The sequence below is a fragment of the Coregonus clupeaformis genome, unplaced genomic scaffold (assembly GCF_020615455.1).
Source record: "Coregonus clupeaformis isolate EN_2021a unplaced genomic scaffold, ASM2061545v1 scaf0087, whole genome shotgun sequence".
NCBI classification, from domain to species: domain Eukaryota; kingdom Metazoa; phylum Chordata; class Actinopteri; order Salmoniformes; family Salmonidae; genus Coregonus; species Coregonus clupeaformis.
Window position 1 is genome coordinate 140,241 of NW_025533542.1, and position 23,190 is coordinate 163,430.

Below are 23,190 nucleotides of genomic sequence, written 5' to 3' on the forward strand. Positions count from 1 at the left end.
TCTATACCCTGTTCTACAAGAGGTAATACAGTCTACTAGTTCTATATCTATACCCTGTTCTACAAGAGGTAATACAGTCTACTAGTTCTATATCTATACCCTGTCATCCAGCTGTTCTACAAGAGGTAATACAGTCTACTAGTTCTATATCTATATCCTGTTCTACAAGAGGTAATACAGTCTACTAGTTCTATATCTATATCCTGTTCTACAAGAGGTAATACAGTCTACTAGTTCTATATCTATACCCTGTTCTACAAGAGGTAATACAGTCTACTAGTTCTATATCTATACCCTGTTCTACAAGAAGTAATACAGTCTACTAGTTCTATATCTATACCCTGTTCTACAAGAGGTAATACAGTCTACTAGTTCTATATCTATACCCTGTTCTACAAGAGGTAATACAGTCTACTAGTTCTATATCTATACCCTGTTCTACAAGAGGTAATACAGTCTACTAGTTCTATATCTATACCCTGTTCTACAAGAGGTAATACAGTCTACTAGTTATATATCTATACCCTGTTCTACAAGAGGTAATACAGTCTACTAGTTCTATATCTATACCCTGTCATCCAGCTGTTCTACAAGAGGTAATACAGTCTACTAGTTCTATATCTATATCCTGTTCTACAATAGGTAATACAGTCTACTAGTTATATATCTATACCCTGTTCTACAAGAGGTAATACAGTCTACTAGTTCTATATCTATACCCTGTTCTACAAGAGGTAATACAGTCTACTAGTTCTATATCTATACCCTGTTCTACAAGAGGTAATACAGTCTACTAGTTCTATATCTATACCCTGTTCTACAAGAGGTAATACAGTCTACTAGTTCTATATCTATACCCTGTCATCCAGCTGTTCTACAAGAGGTAATACAGTCTACTAGTTCTATATCTATATCCTGTTCTACAAGAGGTAATACAGTCTACTAGTTCTATATCTATATCCTGTTCTACAAGAGGTAATACAGTCTACTAGTTCTATATCTATACCCTGTTCTACAAGAGGTAATACAGTCTACTAGTTCTATATCTATACCCTGTTCTACAAGAAGTAATACAGTCTACTAGTTCTATATCTATACCCTGTTCTACAAGAGGTAATACAGTCTACTAGTTCTATATCTATACCCTGTTCTACAAGAGGTAATACAGTCTACTAGTTCTATATCTATACCCTGTTCTACAAGAGGTAATACAGTCTACTAGTTCTATATCTATACCCTGTTCTACAAGAGGTAATACAGTCTACTAGTTATATATCTATACCCTGTTCTACAAGAGGTAATACGGTCTACTAGTTCTATATCTATACCCTGTTCTACAAGAGGTAATACAGTCTACTAGTTCTATATCTATACCCTGTTCTACAAGAGGTAATACAGTCTACTAGTTATATATCTATACCCTGTCCTCCACCTGTTCTACAAGAGGTAATACGGTCTACTAGTTCTATATCTATACCCTGTTCTACAAGAGGTAATACAGTCTACTAGTTCTATATCTATACCCTGTTCTACAAGAGGTAATACAGTCTACTAGTTCTATATCTATACCCTGTCATCCACCTGTTCTACAAGAGGTAATACAGTCTACTAGTTCTATATCTATACCCTGTTCTACAAGAGGTAATACGGTCTACTAGTTCTATATCTATACCCTGTTCTACAAGAGGTAATACAGTCTACTAGTTCTATATCTATACCCTGTTCTACAAGAGGTAATACAGTCTACTAGTTCTATATCTATACCCTGTCCTCCACCTGTTCTACAAGAGGTAATACAGTCTACTAGTTCTATATCTATACCCTGTTCTACAAGAGGTAATACAGTCTACTAGTTCTATATCTATACCCTGTCATCTACCTGTTCTACAAGAGGTAATACAGTCTACTAGTTCTATATCTATACCCTGTTCTACAAGAGGTAATACAGTCTACTAGTTCTATATCTATACCCTGTTCTACAAGAGGTAATACAGTCTACTAGTTCTATATCTATACCCTGTTCTACAAGAGGTAATACAGTCTACTAGTTATATATCTATACCCTGTTCTACAAGAGGTAATACAGTCTACTAGTTCTATATCTATACCCGGTTCTACAAGAGGTAATACAGTCTACTAGTTCTATATCTATACCCTGTCATCCACCTGTTCTACAAGAGGTAATACAGTCTACTAGTTCTATATCTATACCCTGTTCTACAAGAGGTAATACAGTCTACTAGTTCTATATCTATACCCTGTTCTACAAGAGGTAATACAGTCTACTAGTTCTATATCTATACCCTGTTCTACAAGAGGTAATACAGTCTACTAGTTATATATCTATACCCTGTTCTACAAGAGGTAATACAGTCTACTAGTTCTATATCTATACCCTGTCATCCAGCTGTTCTACAAGAGGTAATACAGTCTACTAGTTCTATATCTATACCCTGTTCTACAATAGGTAATACAGTCTACTAGTTATATATCTATACCCTGTTCTACAAGAGGTAATACAGTCTACTAGTTCTATATCTATACCCTGTTCTACAAGAGGTAATACAGTCTACTAGTTCTATATCTATACCCTGTTCTACAAGAGGTAATACAGTCTACTAGTTCTATATCTATACCCTGTTCTACAAGAGGTAATACAGTCTACTAGTTCTATATCTATACCCTGTTCTACAAGAGGTAATACAGTCTACTAGTTCTATATCTATACCCTGTCATCCAGCTGTTCTACAAGAGGTAATACAGTCTACTAGTTCTATATCTATATCCTGTTCTACAAGAGGTAATACAGTCTACTAGTTCTATATCTATATCCTGTTCTACAAGAGGTAATACAGTCTACTAGTTCTATATCTATACCCTGTTCTACAAGAGGTAATACAGTCTACTAGTTCTATATCTATACCCTGTTCTACAAGAGGTAATACAGTCTACTAGTTCTATATCTATACCCTGTTCTACAAGAGGTAATACAGTCTACTAGTTCTATATCTATACTGTCAAGAGTAATACAGTCTACTAGTTCTATATCTATACCCTGTTCTACAAGAGGTAATACAGTCTACTAGTTCTATATCTATACCCTGTTCTACAAGAGGTAATACAGTCTACTAGTTCTATATCTATACCCTGTCATCCACCTGTTCTAGAGGAAGGAGATGCAGTCTATTCATTTTATATCAAGGGGAAGGAGATACAGTCTATTCATTTTATATCAAGGGGAAGGAGATGCAGTCTATTCATTTTATATCAAGGGGAAGGAGATGCAGTCTATTCATTTTATATCAAGGGGAAGGAGATACAGTCTATTCATTTTATATCAAGGGGAAGGAGATACAGTCTATTCATTTTATATCAAGGGGAAGGAGATACAGTCTATTCATTTTATATCAAGGGGAAGGAGATACAGTCTATTCATTTTATATCAAGGGGAAGGAGATGCAGTCTATTCATTTTATATCAAGGGGAAGGAGATGCAGTCTATTCATTTTATATCAAGGGGAAGGAGATGCAGTCTATTCATTTTATATCAAGGGGAAGGAGATGCAGTCTATTCATTTTATATCAAGGGGAAGGAGATGCAGTCTATTCATTTTATATCAAGGGGAAGGAGATACAGTCTATTCATTTTATATCAAGGGGAAGGAGATACAGTCTATTCATTTTATATCAAGGGGAAGGAGATACAGTCTATTCATTTTATATCAAGGGGAAGGAGATACAGTCTATTCATTTTGCGTCTTGTTTGGTTATTACTCTCTTTGTGATAATATTCTGTTGTGTCCTTTATGAGATATTATTCCCCTCTGTCCATGTAATCTTCATTCTGATCTAAAAGGCTGATTCTACTCCTCCTACTCTGACATGCTCGGTACCTAAGACCTGTTGTATCTGTCTGTCCCCTGTCTGTGTCTGGAGGTTTGGCCCTATACATTACAAAGGTCCATTCATGGCTTCCTATGTAGAGAGATTCATCCTGAGAGTCATCACTCCACTGACCTATCTACCATCACGAGCCACACTACAAGACTTTCTGTCTTATCATGAGGTATGAGGTGGGGGGAGAGGAGGAGGAGGGAGATGCTGGAGGGAGGGAAGGAGGGAGATGCTGGAAGGAGGGAGATAAATAATATGAGTGTTATGCTTTGGGTCTTTCTGTTGTTAGAGAGAAAGACAGAGTTCTATTTAATAATGAGAGATAATGTCCCAAATAGCACCCTGTTCCCTTTATAGTCCACTACAGAGCTATGGTTAAAAGTAGTACACTATAAAAGGAATAGGGTGCCATTTGGGAGGAGTCCACTAGGTGTGGTGTATGGTATGATGGAGGGTGTTATTGTGTTCAGGAGCCGCTCCGACACTTTCTAGTTTAGTCCTTTCTGTAGTGTCTCTGTGTCTCTCACAATAGAGTTCCTGGTTGTTTTGCTAGCAGTGTTTTAGCCTGTAGATATGACCTAGATAAAAAGACTTTCTGACATGGCTGACTGCTTCTACTGTTCATGATCTGTGATGTGACACGTAGGGTTCCAGTACCTTTCCCATAATGCCCAGGTTTTCCACATGCTGTTTGGAGGATTCTCAGAATCGGTATGGAATCAGCAGGAAATCCAGAATCCTCTAACCAAGGTTTCTGGAAAACCTTTGAATTCTGAGGAAGTTACTAGATTTTTGCAACCCAAGTCACGTTTCATGTCTGTTCTCCTCTCCTGCCTCCCAGCCGGGGGTAGTGGGTTATTTCCAGTTCAACTCTTCTCCTCAGCCTCCCGGCTACATCACATACCTCTCCTCAGCTCTACAGGCCTTGAAGAGAGGTAAGCTAACCTCGACATGCTAACCCCCGTGTTGTCCCAATTACTTTCAATTACTTTCCATCTCCTAATATCCTCTCCTTGATGGGAGATGGATACATTTAAGTCCATCTAATCCAGTGTCTCTTTGATAACCGCTACTCGCTGTGTTTTGCTTCTGGAGTAGAACGTCATAGCCATTTGAAATAGAATGAATAGAACAGACTTGGAAGCTCTGCCTGTAGCAAGGCCTGTTCTACTCATTCTAGTTCTGTGACTATAGAAATGAGAAGTTTACTGGATGAATAAAGGATGAATAAATGAATAGATGAATGAAAGTGTGAGTGTTCTCCCCCGGTGCAGACTTCCGCGGTGTGGTGCGGTTCGGGGTGGTGACCAGTAAACTGGTGGCAGAGTCCATCTCCGTCAGAGATGACCAGACCATCTACCTGCACCGACACTTCAACTCCTCACTGGTCAGTCAACACACACACACCCCTGTCTACCGACACTTCAACTCCTCACTGGTCAGTCAACACACACACCCCTGTCTACCGACACTTCAACTCCTCACTGGTCAGTCAACACACACACACCCCTGTCTACCGACACTTCAACTCCTCACTGGTCAGTCAACACACACACCCCTGTCTACCGACACTTCAACTCCTCACTGGTCAGTCAACACACACACACCCCCTGTCTACCGACACTTCAACTCCTCACTGGTCAGTCAACACACACACACCCCTGTCTACCGACACTTCAACTCCTCACTGGTCAGTCAACACACACACACCCCTGTCTACCGACACTTCAACTCCTCACTGGTCAGTCAACACACACACATCCCTGTCTACCAACACATCAACTCCTCATTGGTCAGTCAACACACACACACCCCAGTCTACCGACACATCAACTCCTCACTGGTCAGTCAACACACACACACCCCTGTCTACCGACACTTCAACTCCTCACTGGTCAGTCAACACACACACACCCCTGTCTACCAACACATCAACTCCTCACTGGTCAGTCAACACACACACACCCCTGTCTACCGACACTTCAACTCCTCACTGGTCAGTCAACACACACACACCCCTGTCTACCGACACTTCAACTCCTCACTGGTCAGTCAACACACACACACCCCTGTCTACCGACACTTCAACTCCTCATTGGTCAGTCAACATACACACCCCTGTCTACCGACACATCAACTCCTCACTGGTCAGTCAACACACACACACCCCTGTCTACCGACACTTCAACTCCTCACTGGTCAGTCAACACACACACACCCCTGTCTACCGACACTTCAACTCCTCACTGGTCAGTCAACACACACACACCCCTGTCTACCGACACTTCAACTCCTCATTGGTCAGTCAACATACACACCCCTGTCTACCGACACTTCAACTCCTCACTGGTCAGTCAACACACACACACCCCTGTCTACCAACACATCAACTCCTCACTGGTCAGTCAACACACACACACCCCTGTCTACCGACACTTCAACTCCTCACTGGTCAGTCAACACACACACACCCCTGTCTACCGACACTTCAACTCCTCACTGGTCAGTCAACACACACACCCCTGTCTACCGACACTTCAACTCCTCATTGGTCAGTCAACATACACACCCCTGTCTACCGACACATCAACTCCTCACTGGTCAGTCAACACACACACACCCCTGTCTACCAACACATCAACTCCTCACTGGTCAGTCAACACACACACACCCCTGTCTACCAACACATCAACTCCTCACTGGTCAGTCAACACACACACACCCCTGTCTACCGACACTTCAACTCCTCACTGGTCAGTCAACACACACACCCCCTGTCTACCAACACATCAACTCCTCACTGGTCAGTCAACACACACACACCCTGTCTACCGACACATCAACTCCTCATTGGTCAGTCAACACACACACCCCTGTCTACCAACACATCAACTCCTCACTGGTCAGTCAACACACACACACCCCTGTCTACCGACACTTCAACTCCTCACTGGTCAGTCAACACACACACACCCCTGTCTACCAACACATCAACTCCTCACTGGTCAGTCAACACACACACACCCCTGTCTACCGACACATCAACTCCTCATTGGTCAGTCAACACACACACACCCCTGTCTACCGACACTTCAACTCCTCACTGGTCAGTCAACACACACACACCCCTGTCTACCGACACTTCAACTCCTCATTTGTCAGTCAACACACACACACCCCTGTCTACCGACACATCAACTCCTCACTGGTCAGTCAACACACACACACACCCCTGTCTACCGACACTTCAACTCCTCACTGGTCAGTCAACACACACACACACCCATGTCTACCGACACTTCAACTCCTCACTGGTCAGTCAACACACACACACCCCTGTCTACCGACACTTCAACTCCTCACTGGTCAGTCAACACACACACACCCCTGTCTACCGACACTTCAACTCCTCACTGGTCAGGCAACACACACACACCCCTGTCTACCGACACTTCAACTCATCATTGGTCAGTCAACACACACACACCCCTGTCTACCGACACATCAACTCCTCATTGGTCAGTCAACACACACACCCCTGTCTACCGACACATCAACTCCTCATTGGTCAGTCAACACACACACCCCTGTCTACCGACACATCAACTCCTCATTGGTCAGTCAACACACACACCCCTGTCTACCGACACTTCAACTCCTCATTGGTCAGTCAACACACACACACCCCTGTCTACCGACACATCAACTCCTCATTGGTCAGTCAACACACACACCCCTGTCTACCGACACATCAACTCCTCATTGGTCAGTCAACACACACACCCCTGTCTACCGACACATCAACTCCTCATTGGTCAGTCAACACACACACCCCTGTCTACCGACACTTCAACTCCTCATTGGTCAGTCAACACACACACCCCTGTCTACCGACACATCAACTCCTCATTGGTCAGTCAACATACACACCCCTGTCTACCGACACTTCAACTCCTCACTGCTCAGTGGTGATGTCATCAGCACGTGACAAACGGACCTGTCATGCTAAGGGGCCCAGAGTTTGTCGCAGCATCGCATTAGTGGAAACCAAGACTGTTCTCAGGGCAGACCTGGTTGTAGATAGATTTGTTCGAGTTGCGTCGGGGACAATTTTAGCTAACCCTAAACCTAATTCTACAAACCTGCCACGTTAATTATCCTAACCTGCTATGAAAAGTAACTTCTGCTAGTCAACACCGGCAGACCTGCCTTGAGAATAGTCTTGGTTTCCTCTAATGCGATACAGTGACTTTCTCCTGGTCGGGTCAAATGTTCAGGGAAAAACTCCTGGCGCTGTCATTTGTACCTATGGAGGTTTAGCTCTACCTTTCTCTCTCCCTCTCTCCCCCCTCTCCTCCTTCCTTCCCGCCATCCCGCCTCCCCCTGTCTCTCCCTCTCCCCCATCCCCTGTCTCTCCCTCTCTTCCCCATCTCTTCCCTTCCCCATCCGTCTCCCCCTTTCTCCTCCCTCCCCCTCTCTCCCCCGTCTCATCTCTCCCCCATCCCGTCTCCTCCTCTCTCCTCCCTCCCCATCCCCTGTCTCCCCCTCTCCCCCTGTCTCCTCCCTCCCCCATTCTCTCTCCTCCCTCCCCCATCCCTGTCTCCCCTCTCTCCCCTGTCTCCTCCCTCCCCCATTCTCTCTCCTCCCTCCCCATCCCCTGTCTCCCCCTCTCTCCCCCCTCAGATCTTCCCTAGTTGGGAGCGAAACTTCACCTCTGAGGGCATCTGTTCCTGGGTCTTCGAGCACCGCGAGACCGTGCTCCAATGGCTGCAGCCGCCTGGCGCTAAGTCCCGCCTCCTGGAGCAGGAACTGACCAAAGGCCCTGCCCTCCTGCTCTTCCTGCCCCACAATCCCCTGGGGCCCGGCCCCGACCCGCTGCTGACGCAGGTGAGTCACCACGACAACAACAACGACCTTTACAACCAACAACCACTACTACAAATACTATAAAAACTTTTTATATTTTTATGTGATTTTTATATCCACATTAATTTAACTCTTCGACCCCGCCCCTTCTAGATTGCAGACATTGCGGTTCGCTACCATTCCTGTAACAACTCCCCTCACCACCACCCCTCTGACCACTACTACAGTGGACCCTCCCAGCCCCTGTCCACCCCTCTCTGCTGCCTCTCAGTGGTTCTTCCCGGGCCACACCCCCTCCCAGGCTCCACCTCCAGGGTGTGTGAGCTTTGTCTCAACCAGTCCCAGTCCAACCCGGGTCGCTCTCCCCGCTGCACCTTCCCCTCCCAGACATCAGGTGGTGCTGTCGTGCTCCAGTCCTACCTCAGACGATGCTGTCTACCTGTTGCTGTGACGGCGACGGCAACGACGGTTTCCTGTAGTAACATCCTGAGTAGCTACAGCCCGTCGTCAGGTCGCTATAGTGCCTGTTGTAGAACTCTGGGACAGCTAGGGGCTTCCCTGCCCCCACAGCAGGGGCTAGGGCTAGACAATGAGGGGCTAGGGACACCCCCTCCCTCACCACCCTCCTCCCATGACTCCTCCCCATCCTCTCAGGACCAGGAAGTAAGTGGGATTAAAGGGCTGCGTTGTCGGACCAATAAGACTCTCAGGTTCTATGTCCTGGACTCCGCCCTCCACTGGCCGCTGGCGGTGCGTCTCGGGGCGCTAGGCAACAACGAGATGGGTGGCGGCAGCCGGGGGGAGTTAGGAGGGTTGCTAGGCAACGGGACCAGTGATGGCGCACGGTCGTTTGCGACCATCGTGAACCTGAAGGATGAGGTGCACTACGTTCTGGACCACAGAGGGACCGCTACTGTTACGGAGTCACTTGGTAAGACTGGGGAGTTACTGGGTCAACTATCTACTGTTACAGAGTCACTGGGTAAGACTGGGGAGTTACTGGGTCAACTATCTACTGTTACGGAGTCACTGGGTAAGACTGGGGAGTTACTGGGTCAACTATCTACTGTTACGGAGTCACTGGGTAAGACTGGGGAGTTACTGGGTCAACTATCTACTGTTACGGAGTCACTGGGTAAGACTGGGGAGTTACTGGGTCAACTATCTACTGTTACGGAGTCACTGGGTAAGACTGGGGAGTTACTGGGTCAACTATCTACTGTTACGGAGTCACTGGGTAAGACTGGGGAGTTACTGGGTCAACTATCTACTGTTACGGAGTCACTGGGTAAGACTGGGGAGTTACTGGGTCAACTATCTACTGTTACGGAGTCACTGGGTAAGACTGGGGAGTTACTGGGTCAACTATCTACTGTTACGGAGTCACTGGGTAAGACTGGGGAGTTACTGGGTCAACTATCTACTGTTACGGAGTCACTGGGTAAGACTGGGGAGTTACTGGGTCAACTATATACTGTTACGGAGTCACTGGGTAAGACTGGGGAGTTACTGGGTCAACTATCTACTGTTACGGAGTCACTGGGTAAGACTGGGGAGTTACTGGGTCAACTATCTACTGTTACGGAGTCACTGGGTAAGACTGGGGAGTTACTGGGTCAACTATCTACTGTTACGGAGTCACTGGGTAAGACTGGGGAGTTACTGGGTCAACTATATACTGTTACGGAGTCACTGGGTAAGACTGGGGAGTTACTGGGTCAACTATCTACTGTTACGGAGTCACTGGGTAAGACTGGGGAGATACTGGGTCAACTATATACTGTTACGGAGTCACTGGGTAAGACTGGGGAGTTACTGGGTCAACTATCTACTGTTACGGAGTCACTGGGTAAGACTGGGGAGTTACTGGGTCAACTATCTACTGTTATGGAGTCCCTGGGGAGTTACTGGGTCAACTATCTACTGTTACGGAGTCACTGGGTAAGACTGGGGAGTTACTGGGTCAACTATCTACTGTTACGGAGTCATTGGGTAAGACTGGGGAGTTACTGGGTCAACTATCTACTGTTACGGGGTCACTGGGTAAGACTGGGGAGTTACTGGGTCAACTATCTATTGTTACAGAGTCACTGGGTAAGACTGGGGAGTTACTGGGTCAACTATGTAGTAGGCAACAGACCTGGTTTTAAATACCATTTGAAATAATTTCAAATTCTGCAGCTGTGCTCGATTGAGCTTGCCTGGCTTAATGGACCAATAGAAAAGTCCTGAAACTACAAACCCCACCCATCTGGCACTCCAGGCAGGCTAAAGCAAAGTATTTGAAAGATTGCTAGTAGTATTTGAACCCAGGTCTGGTCTAGGGAAAGTAGCCAGCTTTACCCCCGTGTGTGTCTTCTTGGCCCTACAGAGATGTTCATCAGGAACTTCAGCACCCCCCACAGCCCACTGCAGAGACGCCTGGTGGGGAGGAGGGATGAGGAGAGGGAGAGGCCCCAGAAGAGACCCCTCATCTCAGAACTAACCACCACCTCCTTCCTCAGTAATGTCATGGATCCTCACAGGGTGGGTGAGAGAGAGGAGGAGAGGGGGAGAGAGAGAGAGGGCGAACGAGGAGGAGGAGGAGGAGAGGGCGAAGGAGGAGGAGAGGAGGAGGAGGAGGGAGAGAGGGAGAGACCCTCACCCCCACCTCACACTGGTTTAACATCATAACTGTGTGATGTGGTTTGACAGACTTGTACTGGTCTTTAAAGACATGTCTTAGTTCTAATTATTAACTTCAGTTTAGACTGGTTTCTGGTTTCTGGAATGGACATTGGTTATGGCTATAAAAAGGCTATGGTAATGGATTTTCTTCATGAATGTGATAAAATGACTTCCTGTTTTCCATGTTGTGTGTTCTCCAGGACGTGCTGCTGTTCTACTACAGCCAGTGGTGTGGCTACTGCTCTGTTCTAAACCATGTCATCATCCAGCTGGCTAGAATGTTCCATGGAAACAGCACCGTCACCATCGCCAGGTAGGGCTGGCTGGCTGGCTGGCTGGGTTTTGTTTCTATTTTGTGACGTAATGCTGAGTTGGGTTGTTGTATTGATTTCTGTTTTATTGAGCTTTTCTTTTTATTTATTTATTTATTCCATAGATATTCAACTGTTTTAAAGTTAAACATCCTGTAGTAACAGGATGTGACGTCATACTGTATCTGTGTGTAGGGTGAACGTGGCGCGTAACGACCTGCCGTGGGAGTTCATGGTGGATCACTTCCCCTCTGTCCTCCTGTTCCCCAGACACAGGTAAGATAGAACACACCCCTGTATGTACCATTACCTACTCAGACAGGTCAGACAGAACACACCCCTGTATGTACCATTACCTACTCAGACAGGTCAGACAGAACACACCCCTGTATGTACCATTACCTACTCAGACAGGTCAGACAGAACACACCCCTGTATGTACCATTACCTACTCAGACAGGTCAGACAGAACACACCCCTGTATGTACCATTACCTACTCAGACAGGTCAGACAGAACACACCCCTGTATGTACCATTACCTACTCAGACAGGTCAGACAGAACACACCCCTGTATGTATAATTACCTACTCAGACAGGTCAGACAGAACACACCCCTGTATGTACCATTACCTACTCAGACAGGTCAGACAGAACACACCCCTGTATGTACCATTACCTACTCAGACAGGTCAGACAGAACACACCCCTGTATGTACCATTACCTACTCAGACAGGTCAGACAGAACACACCCCTGTATGTACCATTACCTACTCAGACAGGTCAGACAGAACACACCCCTGTATGTACCATTACCTACTCAGACAGGTCAGACATTGTCTGTTGTTGAACACACTGTTCTCTTTGTACTAAACAAGACATGTTGGCTATGATTCACTAATATGTAAAGATATCCCACAGTCTCTCACTAATATGTAAAGATATCCCACAGTCTCTCACTAATATGTAAAGATATCCCACAGTCTCTCACTAATATGTAAAGATATCCCAAAGCCTCTCACTAATATGTAAAGATATCCCACAGTCTCTCACTAATATGTAAAGATATCCCACAGCCTCTCACTAATATGTAAATATATCCCAAAGCCTCTCACTAATATGTAAAGATATCCCAAAGCCTCTCACTAATATGTAAAGATATCCCACCGCCTCACTAATATGTAAAGATATCCCACAGTCTCTCACTAATATGTAAAGATATCCCACAGTCTCTCACTAATATGTAAAGATATCCCACAGCCTCTCACTAATATGTAAAGATATCCCACAGCCTCTCACTAATATGTAAAGATATCCCACAGCCTCTCACTAATATGTAAAGATATCCCAAAGCCTCTCACTAATATGTAAAGATATCCCACAGCCTCTCACTAATATGTAAAGATATCCCACAGCCTCTCACTAATATGTAAAGATATCCCACAGCCTCTCACTAATATGTAAAGATATTCCACAGCCTCACTAATATGTAAAGATATCCCACAGCCTCTCATGCCTTATTTAGTTTGACTAACTAGTCTTATGTTACTTCCTGCCGCTCTTCGTCCTTAGGAAACACCTGTCCGTGAAGTTCCCGGAGGACACTCCCATCACTCTCCCCAACCTATTACGTTTCATCCTGAAGCACTCCGACTCCGCCCACCAGCCAATGAAAGCAGAAGGATCCGACCCTAACCCTCAGGTTCTCCTCAAGGCGGAGTTCCGCGCTCTACAAGGAGAAGTCCAAACATTACACCGTGCACGCCAGCGCCTCTCCAACCAACTGGCCCAGCTATGGCGAGACAACCGGCGGTTATCCTTCGACGCCGTGGCCCTGGAGACCCACAATGCACTGCTGCAGTCCCAGAATGGCGAGTTGCAGCGTGAGAGGCTGAGCCTAGTGGAGCAGCACAGGGAGAAGAGTCGTCAGTTAGGGGAGGCGGTCAGGAGGCTACAGGAACTAGCAGATGCATCAGAGAACCTTCTCACTGAGAACACACTGCTGAGGGTCTTACTGGGAGCCCTGAGAGCCAGGGAGACGGAGAGAGGGGAGGAGAAGACAGGGGTGGGGGGGGGAGGAGACAGGGGTGGGGGAGGAGGAGGAGACAGGGGAGGAGGAGGAGAGAGGGGAGGAGGAGGAGAGAGGGAGGAGGAGGAGGAGGAGAGAGAGGGAGGAGGAGGAGACGGGGGTGGAGAGGAGTTATATGGCATCTTGACGGAGGAGGAGAACACACTGCTGAGGGTCCTACTGGGAGCCCTGAGGGAGGAGGAGAGGAGTTATATGGCCTCTTGACGGAGGAGGAGAACACACTGCTGAGGGTCCTACTGGGAGCCCTGAGGGAGGAGGAGAGGAGTTATATGGCATCTTGACGGAGGAGGAGAACACACTGCTGAGGGTCCTACTGGGAGCCCTGAGGGAGGTGGAGAGGAGTTATATGGCCTCTTGACGGAGACGGGGCGTGTTATGCCATGTACTGCTGGTAGAACGGGAGCAGGAGAGAGGAAAGAGATGGAGAACAGCCTCTTCACAATACGGGGCCCTGACAGATGGAGAAGAGCCTCTTCACAATACGGGGCCCTGACAGATGGAGAAGAGCCTCTTCACAATACGGGGCCCTGACAGATGGAGAAGAGCCTCTTCACAATACGGGGGGGGCCTTGACAGATGGAGGGAGACCAGATGAATCACAGCCTCTTCACAATACGGGGCCTTGGCAGATGGAGGGAGACCAGAGGAATCAGAGCTTCATAATGCTCTCCTAGAGGAAGGAGGAGACAGCAGCTTTATAACCATGTACCATAGGATGTCCTTGGGGACAAGAAAGAAAGAAAGAAAGAAAGAAAGAAAGAAAGAAAGAAAGAAAGAAAGAAAGAAAGAAAGAAAGAAAGAAAGAAAGAAAGAAAGAAAGAAAGAAAGAAAGAAAGAAAGAAAGAAAGAAAGAAAGAAAGAAAGAAAGAAAGAAAGAAAGAAAGAAAGAAAGAAAGAAAGAAAGAAAGAAAGAAAGAAAGAAAGAAAGAAAGAAAGAAAGAAAGAGGGTAAAGGACATGATACTACAGAGAGAGGGTGCAGAAGAACAAGATAACTGTAAAATGTGTTGTTGATGACGTCTCTAAGCTCCGGACTTAGAATGTGTGGAACACTCTAGAATGTCCAGTGCCAACTCGATAATCAAAGGGCTAGGGTCTACCCAGTGAGAAGCGTCGGGGCCGTATCACAGAGAGAAACAAATACATGTCAAACGGGTAGTTGGTGACATGGAACTAAGCTCCATGGGCCGTTGAACACTATATAAATACGTCCCAAATGGCACCCTGTTCCCTATGTAGTGCAAATGCTTGTAAAGCTAATAGGGTGCCATTTGGTACATAACCCTAGATGAGTTTAGTAGTTGTCTTCTAAAGCCTTCTCGTTGGTTTTTATCATCAAGGAGCACCAAGTGAATTCTCCATACAGAATGTGTATTTGTTTTTGTTCATTGGTTAAATTAATCTATTTTTACAAGAATCGCTAGAAATACGTCTAGTTCTATGTAACGTTAATTCAGGTATGAAGATGAAGGTGCAGCTGTTTACGTGTGAAATATTGCACCGATTTTTTTTACTGATTAAAATGTTTAATTTAATCAACCGCGTTGTGAACTATTCGTTTTCTTCAGACCCGTATTTAATACATTTGAAGCGGCGCGACTCTCGCTCAGTTAGAATCGTGACGCAATGGCCTTCACCCGACGGCCAATAGGATTGCTGGTTGCATCTCGTCTGACATTGGTTGAGCAGCTTCTACTTCGCGCCTACCTTCTTCAGTATATAAATTATTTTACTGCAGATTGTCTGCTTAAAGAATCCCTCGTCTCTGAGTAGAACCTAGTCAATATGGACAGTAGAGGGCGCCACATGTCTGTAAAATCAGTTGGCCAGTGGTGAGACACGCTCACACACAACTATATATATATTTTGACCATGTAGCTCAGTTGGTTGAGCATGGCGTTTGCAACGCCAGGGTTGTGGGTTCGATTCCCACTGGGGGGCCAGTAAAAAATAATAATTAAAAAAATATATATATATATATAAAAAGAATGATGTATGTACTCACTAACTGTAAGTCGCTCTGGATAAGAGCGTCTGCTAAATGACTAAAATGTAAATGTATGTGTGTGTGTGTGTATATATATATATATATATATATATATATATATATATACATACATACATACATACATACATACATACATACATACATACATACATACATACATACATACATACATACAGTGAGGGGAAAAAAGTATTTGATCCCCTGCTGATTTTGTACGTTTGCCCACTGACAAAGAAATGATCAGTCTATAATTTAATGGAAGGTTTATTTGAACAGTGAGAGACAGAATAACAACAAAAAAATCCAGAAAAACGCATGTTATAAATTGATTTGCATTTGAATGAGGGAAATAAGTATTTGACCCCCTCTCAATCAGAAAGATTTCTGGCTCCCAGATGTCTTTTATATAGGTAACGAGCTGAGATTAGGAGCACACTCTTAAAGGGAGTGCTCCTAATCTCAGCTTGTTACCTGTATAAAAGACACCTGTCCACAGAAGCAAACAATCAATCAGATTCCAAACTCTCCACCATGGCCAAGACCAAAGAGCTCTCCAAGGATGTCAGGGACAAGATTGTAGACCTACACAAGGCTGGAATGGGCTACAAGACCATCGCCAAGCAGCTTGGTGAGAAGGTGACAACAGTTGGTGCGATTATTCGCAAATGGAAGAAACACAAAATAACTGTCAATCTCCCTTGGCTTGGGGCTCCATGCAAGATCTCACCTTGTGGAGTTGCAATGATCATGAGAACGGTGAGGAATCTGCCCAGAACTACACGGGAGGATCTTGTCAATGATCTCAAGGCAGCTGGGACCATAGTCACCAAAAAAACAGTTGGTAACACACTACGCCGTGAAGGACTGAAATCCTGCAGCGCCCGCAAGGTCCCCCTGCTCAAGAAAGCACATATACAGGGCCGTCTGAAGTTTGCCAATGAACATCTGAATGATTCAGAGGAGAACTGGGTGAAAGTGTTGTGGTCAGATGAGACCAAAATGGAGCTCTTTGGCATCAATTCAACTCGCCATGTTTGGAGGAGGAGGAATGCTGCCTATGACCCCAAGAACACCATCCCCACCGTCAAACATGGAGGTGGAAACATTATGCTTTGGGGGTGTTTTTCTGCTAATGGGACAGGACAACTTCACCGCATCAAAGGGACGATGGACAGGGCCATGTACCGTCAAATATTGGGTGAGAACCTCCTTCCCTCAGCCAGGGCATTGAAAATGGGTCGTGGATGGGTATTCCAGCATGACAATGACCCAAAACACACGGCCAAGGCAACAAAGGAGTGGCTCAAGAAGTGGCCTAGCCAGTCTCCAGACCTTAATCCCATAGAAAATCTGTAGAGGGAGCTGAAGGTTCGAGTTGCCAAACGTCAGCCTCGAAACCTTAATGACTTGTAGAAGATCTGCAAAGAGGAGTGGAACAGAATCCCTCCTGAGATGTGTGCAAACCTGGTGGCCAACTACAAGAAACGTCTGACCTCTAGGGTTTTTCCACCAAGTACTAAGTAATGTTTTGCAGAGGGGTCAAATACTTATTTCCCTCATTAAAATGCAAATCAATTTATAACATTTTTGACATGCGTTGTTCTGGATTTTTGTTGTTGTTATTCTGTCTCTCACTGTTCAAATAAACCTACCATTAAAATTATAGACTGATCATGTCTTTGTCAGTGGGCAAACGTACAAAATCAGCAGGGGATCAAATACTTTTTTCCCTCACTGTATATATATATATTAATATAATATACACATACATACAGTACCAGTCAATAGTTTGGACACACCAACTCATTCAAGGGTTTTTCTTTATTTTTTACATTGTAGAATAATAGTGAAGAGATCAAAACTATGAAATAACATGTAGTAACCAAAAAAGTGTTAAACAAATCAAAATATATTTGAGATTCTTCAAATAGCCACCGTTTGTCTTGATGACAGCGTTGCACACTCTTGGCATTCTCTCAACCAGCTTCACCTGGAATGCTTTTCCAACAGTCTTGAAGGAGTTCCCACATATGCTGAGCACTTGTTGGCTGCTTTTCCTTCACTCTGCCGTCCGACTAATCCAAACCATCTCAATTGGATTGAGGTCGGGGGATTGTGGAAGCCAGGTCATCTGATGCAGCACTCCATCACTCTCCTTCTTGGTAAAATAGCCCTTACACAGCCTGGAGGTGTGTTGGGTCATTGTCCTGTTGAAAAACAAATGATAGTCCCACTAAGCCCAAACCAGATGGGATGGCCTCCTTGTAGCTCAGTTGGTAGAGCATGGCGCTTGCAACGCCAGGGTTGTGGGTTAGTTTCCCACGGGGGGCCAGTATGAAAAAATGTATGCACTCACTAACTGTAAGTCGCTATGGATAAGAGCGTCTGCTAAAATGACTAAAATGGCGTATTGCTGCAGAATGCTGTGGTAGCCATGCTGATTAAGTGTTCCTTGAATTCTAAATAAATCACAGTGTCACCAGCAAAGCACCCCCACACCATAACACCTCCTCCTCCATGCTTTACGGGGGGAACTACACATGCAGAGATCATCCGTTCACCCACACTGCGTCTCACAAAGAACCAAAACATCTCCAATTTGGACTCCAGACCAAAGGACACATTTCCACCGGTCCAATGTCCATTGCTCGTGTTTCTTGGCCCAAGCAGGTGTCTTCTTCTTATTGGAGTCCTTTAGTAGTGGTTTCTTTGCAGCAATTCGACCATGAGGGCCTGATTCAAACAGTCCCATCTGAACAGTTGATGTTGAGATGTGTCTGTGACTTGAACTCTGTGAAGCATTTATTTGGGCTGCAATTTCTGAGGCTGGTAACTCTAATGAACTTCTCCTCTGCAGCAGAGGTAACTCTTGGGTCTTCCATTCCTGTGGCAGTCCTCGTGAGAGCCAGTTTCATCATAGCGCTTGATGGTTTTTGCAACTGCACTTGAAGAAACTTTCAAAGTTCTTGAAATGTTCCGTATTGACTGACCTTCATATCTTAAAGTAATGATGGACTGTTGTTTCTCTTTGCTTACTTGAGCTGTTTTTGCCATAATATGGACTTGGTCTTTTACCAAATAGGGCTATCTTCTGTATACACCCCTACCTTATCAGAACACAACTGCTTGGCTCAAACGCATTAAGAAGGAGAGAAATTCCACAAATTAACTTTTAAGAAGGTACACCTGTTAATTGAAATGCATTCCAGGTGACTACCTCATGAAGCTGGTTGAGAGAATGCAAAGAGTGTGCAAAGCTGTCATCAAGGCAAAGGGTGGCTATTTGAAGAATCTCAAATATAAAATATATTTTGATTTTTTTTTTTTTGTGTGTGTTATTTCATAGTTTTGATGTCTTCACTATTATTATACAATGTAGAAAATAGTAAAAAATAAAGAAAAACCCTTGAATGAGTAGGTGTGTCCAAACTTTTGACTGGTAGTGTGTGTGATATATATATATATATATATATATATATTGCCCTCCACAATTACTGGCACCCCTGTTTAAGATGTGGTCGAGGACTTCCAAAAATTCTCCTTTTTTTTTTAACAACATAGAATGGTGCAAAAAAAAGAGAAAAATCACAACCTTTTATTTGTCACACATTTAAAAAATCTTGAATCATGTGTCCCACAATTATTGGCACCCCTGATGTTAATACTTTGTACAACCCCCTTTTGCCAACAAGACAGCACTTAATCTCCTCCTATAACATTTCACAAGATTGGAGAACACAGAGAGAGGGATCTTTGACCATTCTTCTTTGCACAATCTTTCTAGATCTAGTGTCCTGGGTCCTCTCTTATGCACTCTCCTCTTTAGCTCGCCCCACAGGTTTTCGATTGGGTTGAGGTCTGGGGACTGAGATGGCCATGGGAGGACCTTGAGTTTGTGACTGCTGAACCATTTTTGTGTAGATTTTGCCACATGTTTTGGATCATTATCCTGCTGAAAGACCCAATGACGACCCATCTTCAGCTTTCTGGCAGAGGCCATCAGGTTTTTATTTAAAATGTCCTGGTAGTTCAAAGCGTTCATAATGCCATGCACCCTAACAAGGTTCCCAGGGCCTTTGGAAGAGAAACAGGCCCACAGCATCACAGATCCTCCACCATACTTCACGGTGGGCATGAGGTGCTTTTCGGCATACTCATCTTTTGTTTTACGCCAGACCCACTTGGAGTGTTTGTTGCCAAAAAGCTCAATCTTAGTCTCATCTGACCAAAGCACACGATCCCAGTTGAAGTCCCAGTGCCGCTTAGCAAACTCCAGACGTTTACGTTTGTGAGTGTTAGTGAGAAAAGGCTTTTTCCTTGCATGCCTCCCAAACAGCTTGTTGGCATGTAGAGAGCGTCTGATGGTTGTTTTGGAGACTTTGTGACCCCAAGATGCCACTCTTTGATGCAATTCTGTGACAGTGAGCTTAGGACTTTTTTTTACTTCTCTTACCATCCTCCTCACTGTGTGTTGTGGCAAGATAAACTTGGGACCTCTTCCAGCCTTGTTTGTCACTGTTCCAGTTGTTTTAAACTTCTTAATGATTCCTCTGACTGTAGATACGGGCAAGTTAAGGCGAGTGGCTATTTTCTTGTAAATCTGCCTTACTTGAATGGTGTGTTCTCTTGTCTTTGCCATGTTGACAAATGGGTAAGAGAATTAGGCCTCTGTGTCACGTCATATTTATACCCCAGGGAAACAGGAAGTTATGAATTACTAATTAAAAGTTCCTAGATACCCTGACCAACTTTAGCAACAACAGAAAAATATATTTAAAAAAAAAATCTAAAAATCTTCAGCGGAATTGTTAGGGGTGCCAATAATTGTGGGACACATGATTTCTAGTTTTTTTTTTTCTAAATGTGTGTTTTTTTTTAACCACCAAAGTAATGTACTTAAATAAAAGGTTGGATTTTTCTCTTTTTTTGCATTTGGGTTCTATGTTGTTTAAAAAAAAAGGAGGTGTATATATAGATATAATTCAGCAAAAAAAGAAACGTCCTCTCTCTGTCAACTGCATTTATTTTCAGCAAACTTAACGTGTAAATATTTGTATGAACATAACAAGATTCAACAACTGAGACATAAACTGAACAAGTTCCACAGACATGTGACTAACAGAAATTGAATAATATGTCTCTGAACAAAGTGGGGGTCAAAATCTAAAGTAACAGTCAGTATCTGGTGTGGCCACCAGCTGCATTAAGTACTGCAGTGCATCTCCTCCTCATGGACTGCACCAGATTTGCCAGTTCTTGCTGTGAGATGTTACGCCACTCTTCCACGAAGGCACTTGCAAGTTCCTGGACATTTCTGGGGGGAATGGCCCTAGCCCTCACCCTCCGATCCAACAGGTCAGTGGGATTGAGATCTGGGCTCTTCGCTGGCCATGGCAGAGCACTGACATTCCTGTCTTGCTGGAAATCACGCACAGAACGAGCAGTATGGCTGGTGGCATTTTCATGCTGGAGGGTCATGTCAGGATGAGCCTGCAAGAAGGGTACCACATGAGGAAGGAGGATGTCTTCCCTGTAACGCACAGCGTTGAGATTGCCTGCAATGACAACAAGCTCAGTCCGATGATGCTGTGACACACCGCCCCAGACCATGACGGACACTCCACCTCCAAATCGATCCCGCTCCAGAGTACAGGCCTCGGTGTAACTCATTCCTTCGACGATAAACGCAAACGCGAACCCGAACATCACCCCTGGTGAGACAAAACCGTGACTCGTCAGTGAAGAGCACTTTTTGCCAGTCCTGTCTGGTCCAGCGACGGTGGGTTTGTGCCCATAGGCGACGTTGTTGCCAGTGATGTCTGGTGAGGACCTGCCTTAAAACAGGCCTACAAGCCCTCAGTCCAGCCTCTCTCAGCTTATTGCGGACAGTCTGAGCACTGATGGAGGGATTGTGCGTTCCTGGTGTAACTCGGGCAGTTGTTGTTGCCATTCTGTACCTGTCCCACAGGTGTGATGTTCGGATGTACCGATCCTGTGCAGGTGTTGTTACACGTGGTCTGCCACTGTGAGGACGATCAGCTGTCCGTCCTGTCTCCCTGTAGCGCTGTCTTATGCGTCTCACAGTACGGACATTGCAATTTATTGCCTAAGGCACATTCACGCAGATGAGCAGGGACCCTGGGCATCTTTCTTTTGGTGTTTTTGAAACAGTCCAAAACTGAGAGGTGCTGGATACTGTTCCGGGCAGGATCCAGCTCAAATATGATGATCTCAATGATGATCTCAATTAATAAACCAACGCCACACAATGCTAATGAACGCCCACCATTTAATGGGTCAAATTCACAACCCTTTTTCTGGTTCCGTCTCTTTCTTTCTCTCTCGCTCTCTTTCTCCTGTGCTAATTGCTGTGTGTCTTGGTCTTTGATAGAGGGGCTCTGGTAAAATGTGTAGACATCATTGCCCAGGAAAAGCTGAGTGTGAGTGAGTGTGTATCATTGCTAATAGACCAGACACTAACTAGAGGCAAGAGACAGAACTAGTCTGTTTGGTAACATCGCTAATAGACCAGATGCTAACTAGAGGCAAGAGACAGAACTAGTCTGTTTGGTAACATCGCTAACAGACCAGACACTAACTAAAGTCTATTAATCTAAAGTGGAAGTTGGGAGAGTTATATGTTTCAGTGAAACGTGAGGGAGGCCCCGCTCTCTCGCTTTCCCAGATGCTTAGTTAATTTCATTCCGATCTCCTTTGCATTGTAGCCACTGTAGCCATTTTCTGTAGCCTGTCAACTATGTGTCTGCCTATCCCTGTTCTCTCCTCTCTGCACAGGCCACACAAACGCTTCACACCGCGTGTCTGCTGCCACTAATCTGGTGGTTCCTGCGCGCACGTGGAGTTCCAGGTCTCCGGCAGCCTCTGGAACTGCCGTTCTGCGGCCAACAAGGCAGAGTTCATCTCAGCCTATGCCACCCTCCAGTCCCTCGACTTCTTGGCGCTGACGGAAACATGGATTACCACAGAAAACACTGCTACTCCTACTGCTCTTTCCTCGTCTGACCATGTGTTCTCGCATACCCCGAGAGCATCTGGTCAGCGCGGCGGTGGCACAGGAATCCTCATCTCTCCCAAGTGGATATTCTCTCTTTTCCCCCTGACCCATCTGTCTATCTCCTCATTTGAATTCCATGCTGTCACAGTCACTAGCCCATTCAAGCTTAACATCCTTGTCATTTATCGGAGAGTTCATCAATGAGCTTGACGCCTTGATAAGTTCCTTTCCTGAGGATGGCTCACCCCTCACAGTTCTGGGTGACTTTAACCTTCCTACGTCTGCCTTTGACTCATTTCTCTCTGCCTCCTTCTTTCCACTCCTTTCCTCTTTTGACCTCA

General features: G+C 45.1%; 1 protein-coding gene across 1 annotated transcript in view; it reads left to right on the top strand.

Annotated features, from left to right (window-relative positions):
- Window positions 1–14,933, top strand: part of txndc11 (thioredoxin domain containing 11) — a 33,645-nt gene extending 18,712 nt beyond the window's left edge. The window contains exons 4-13 of the mRNA XM_045213206.1: window positions 3,937–4,066; window positions 4,736–4,829; window positions 5,169–5,281; window positions 8,578–8,781; window positions 8,914–9,691; window positions 11,132–11,286; window positions 11,628–11,740; window positions 11,934–12,014; window positions 13,311–13,798; window positions 14,854–14,933. Coding sequence (XP_045069141.1) covers window positions 3,937–4,066; window positions 4,736–4,829; window positions 5,169–5,281; window positions 8,578–8,781; window positions 8,914–9,691; window positions 11,132–11,286; window positions 11,628–11,740; window positions 11,934–12,014; window positions 13,311–13,798; window positions 14,854–14,933 — 2,236 coding nt within the window. The remainder of the gene's footprint in view (window positions 1–3,936; window positions 4,067–4,735; window positions 4,830–5,168; window positions 5,282–8,577; window positions 8,782–8,913; window positions 9,692–11,131; window positions 11,287–11,627; window positions 11,741–11,933; window positions 12,015–13,310; window positions 13,799–14,853) is intronic.
- Window positions 14,934–23,190: the final 8,257 nt, after the last annotated feature.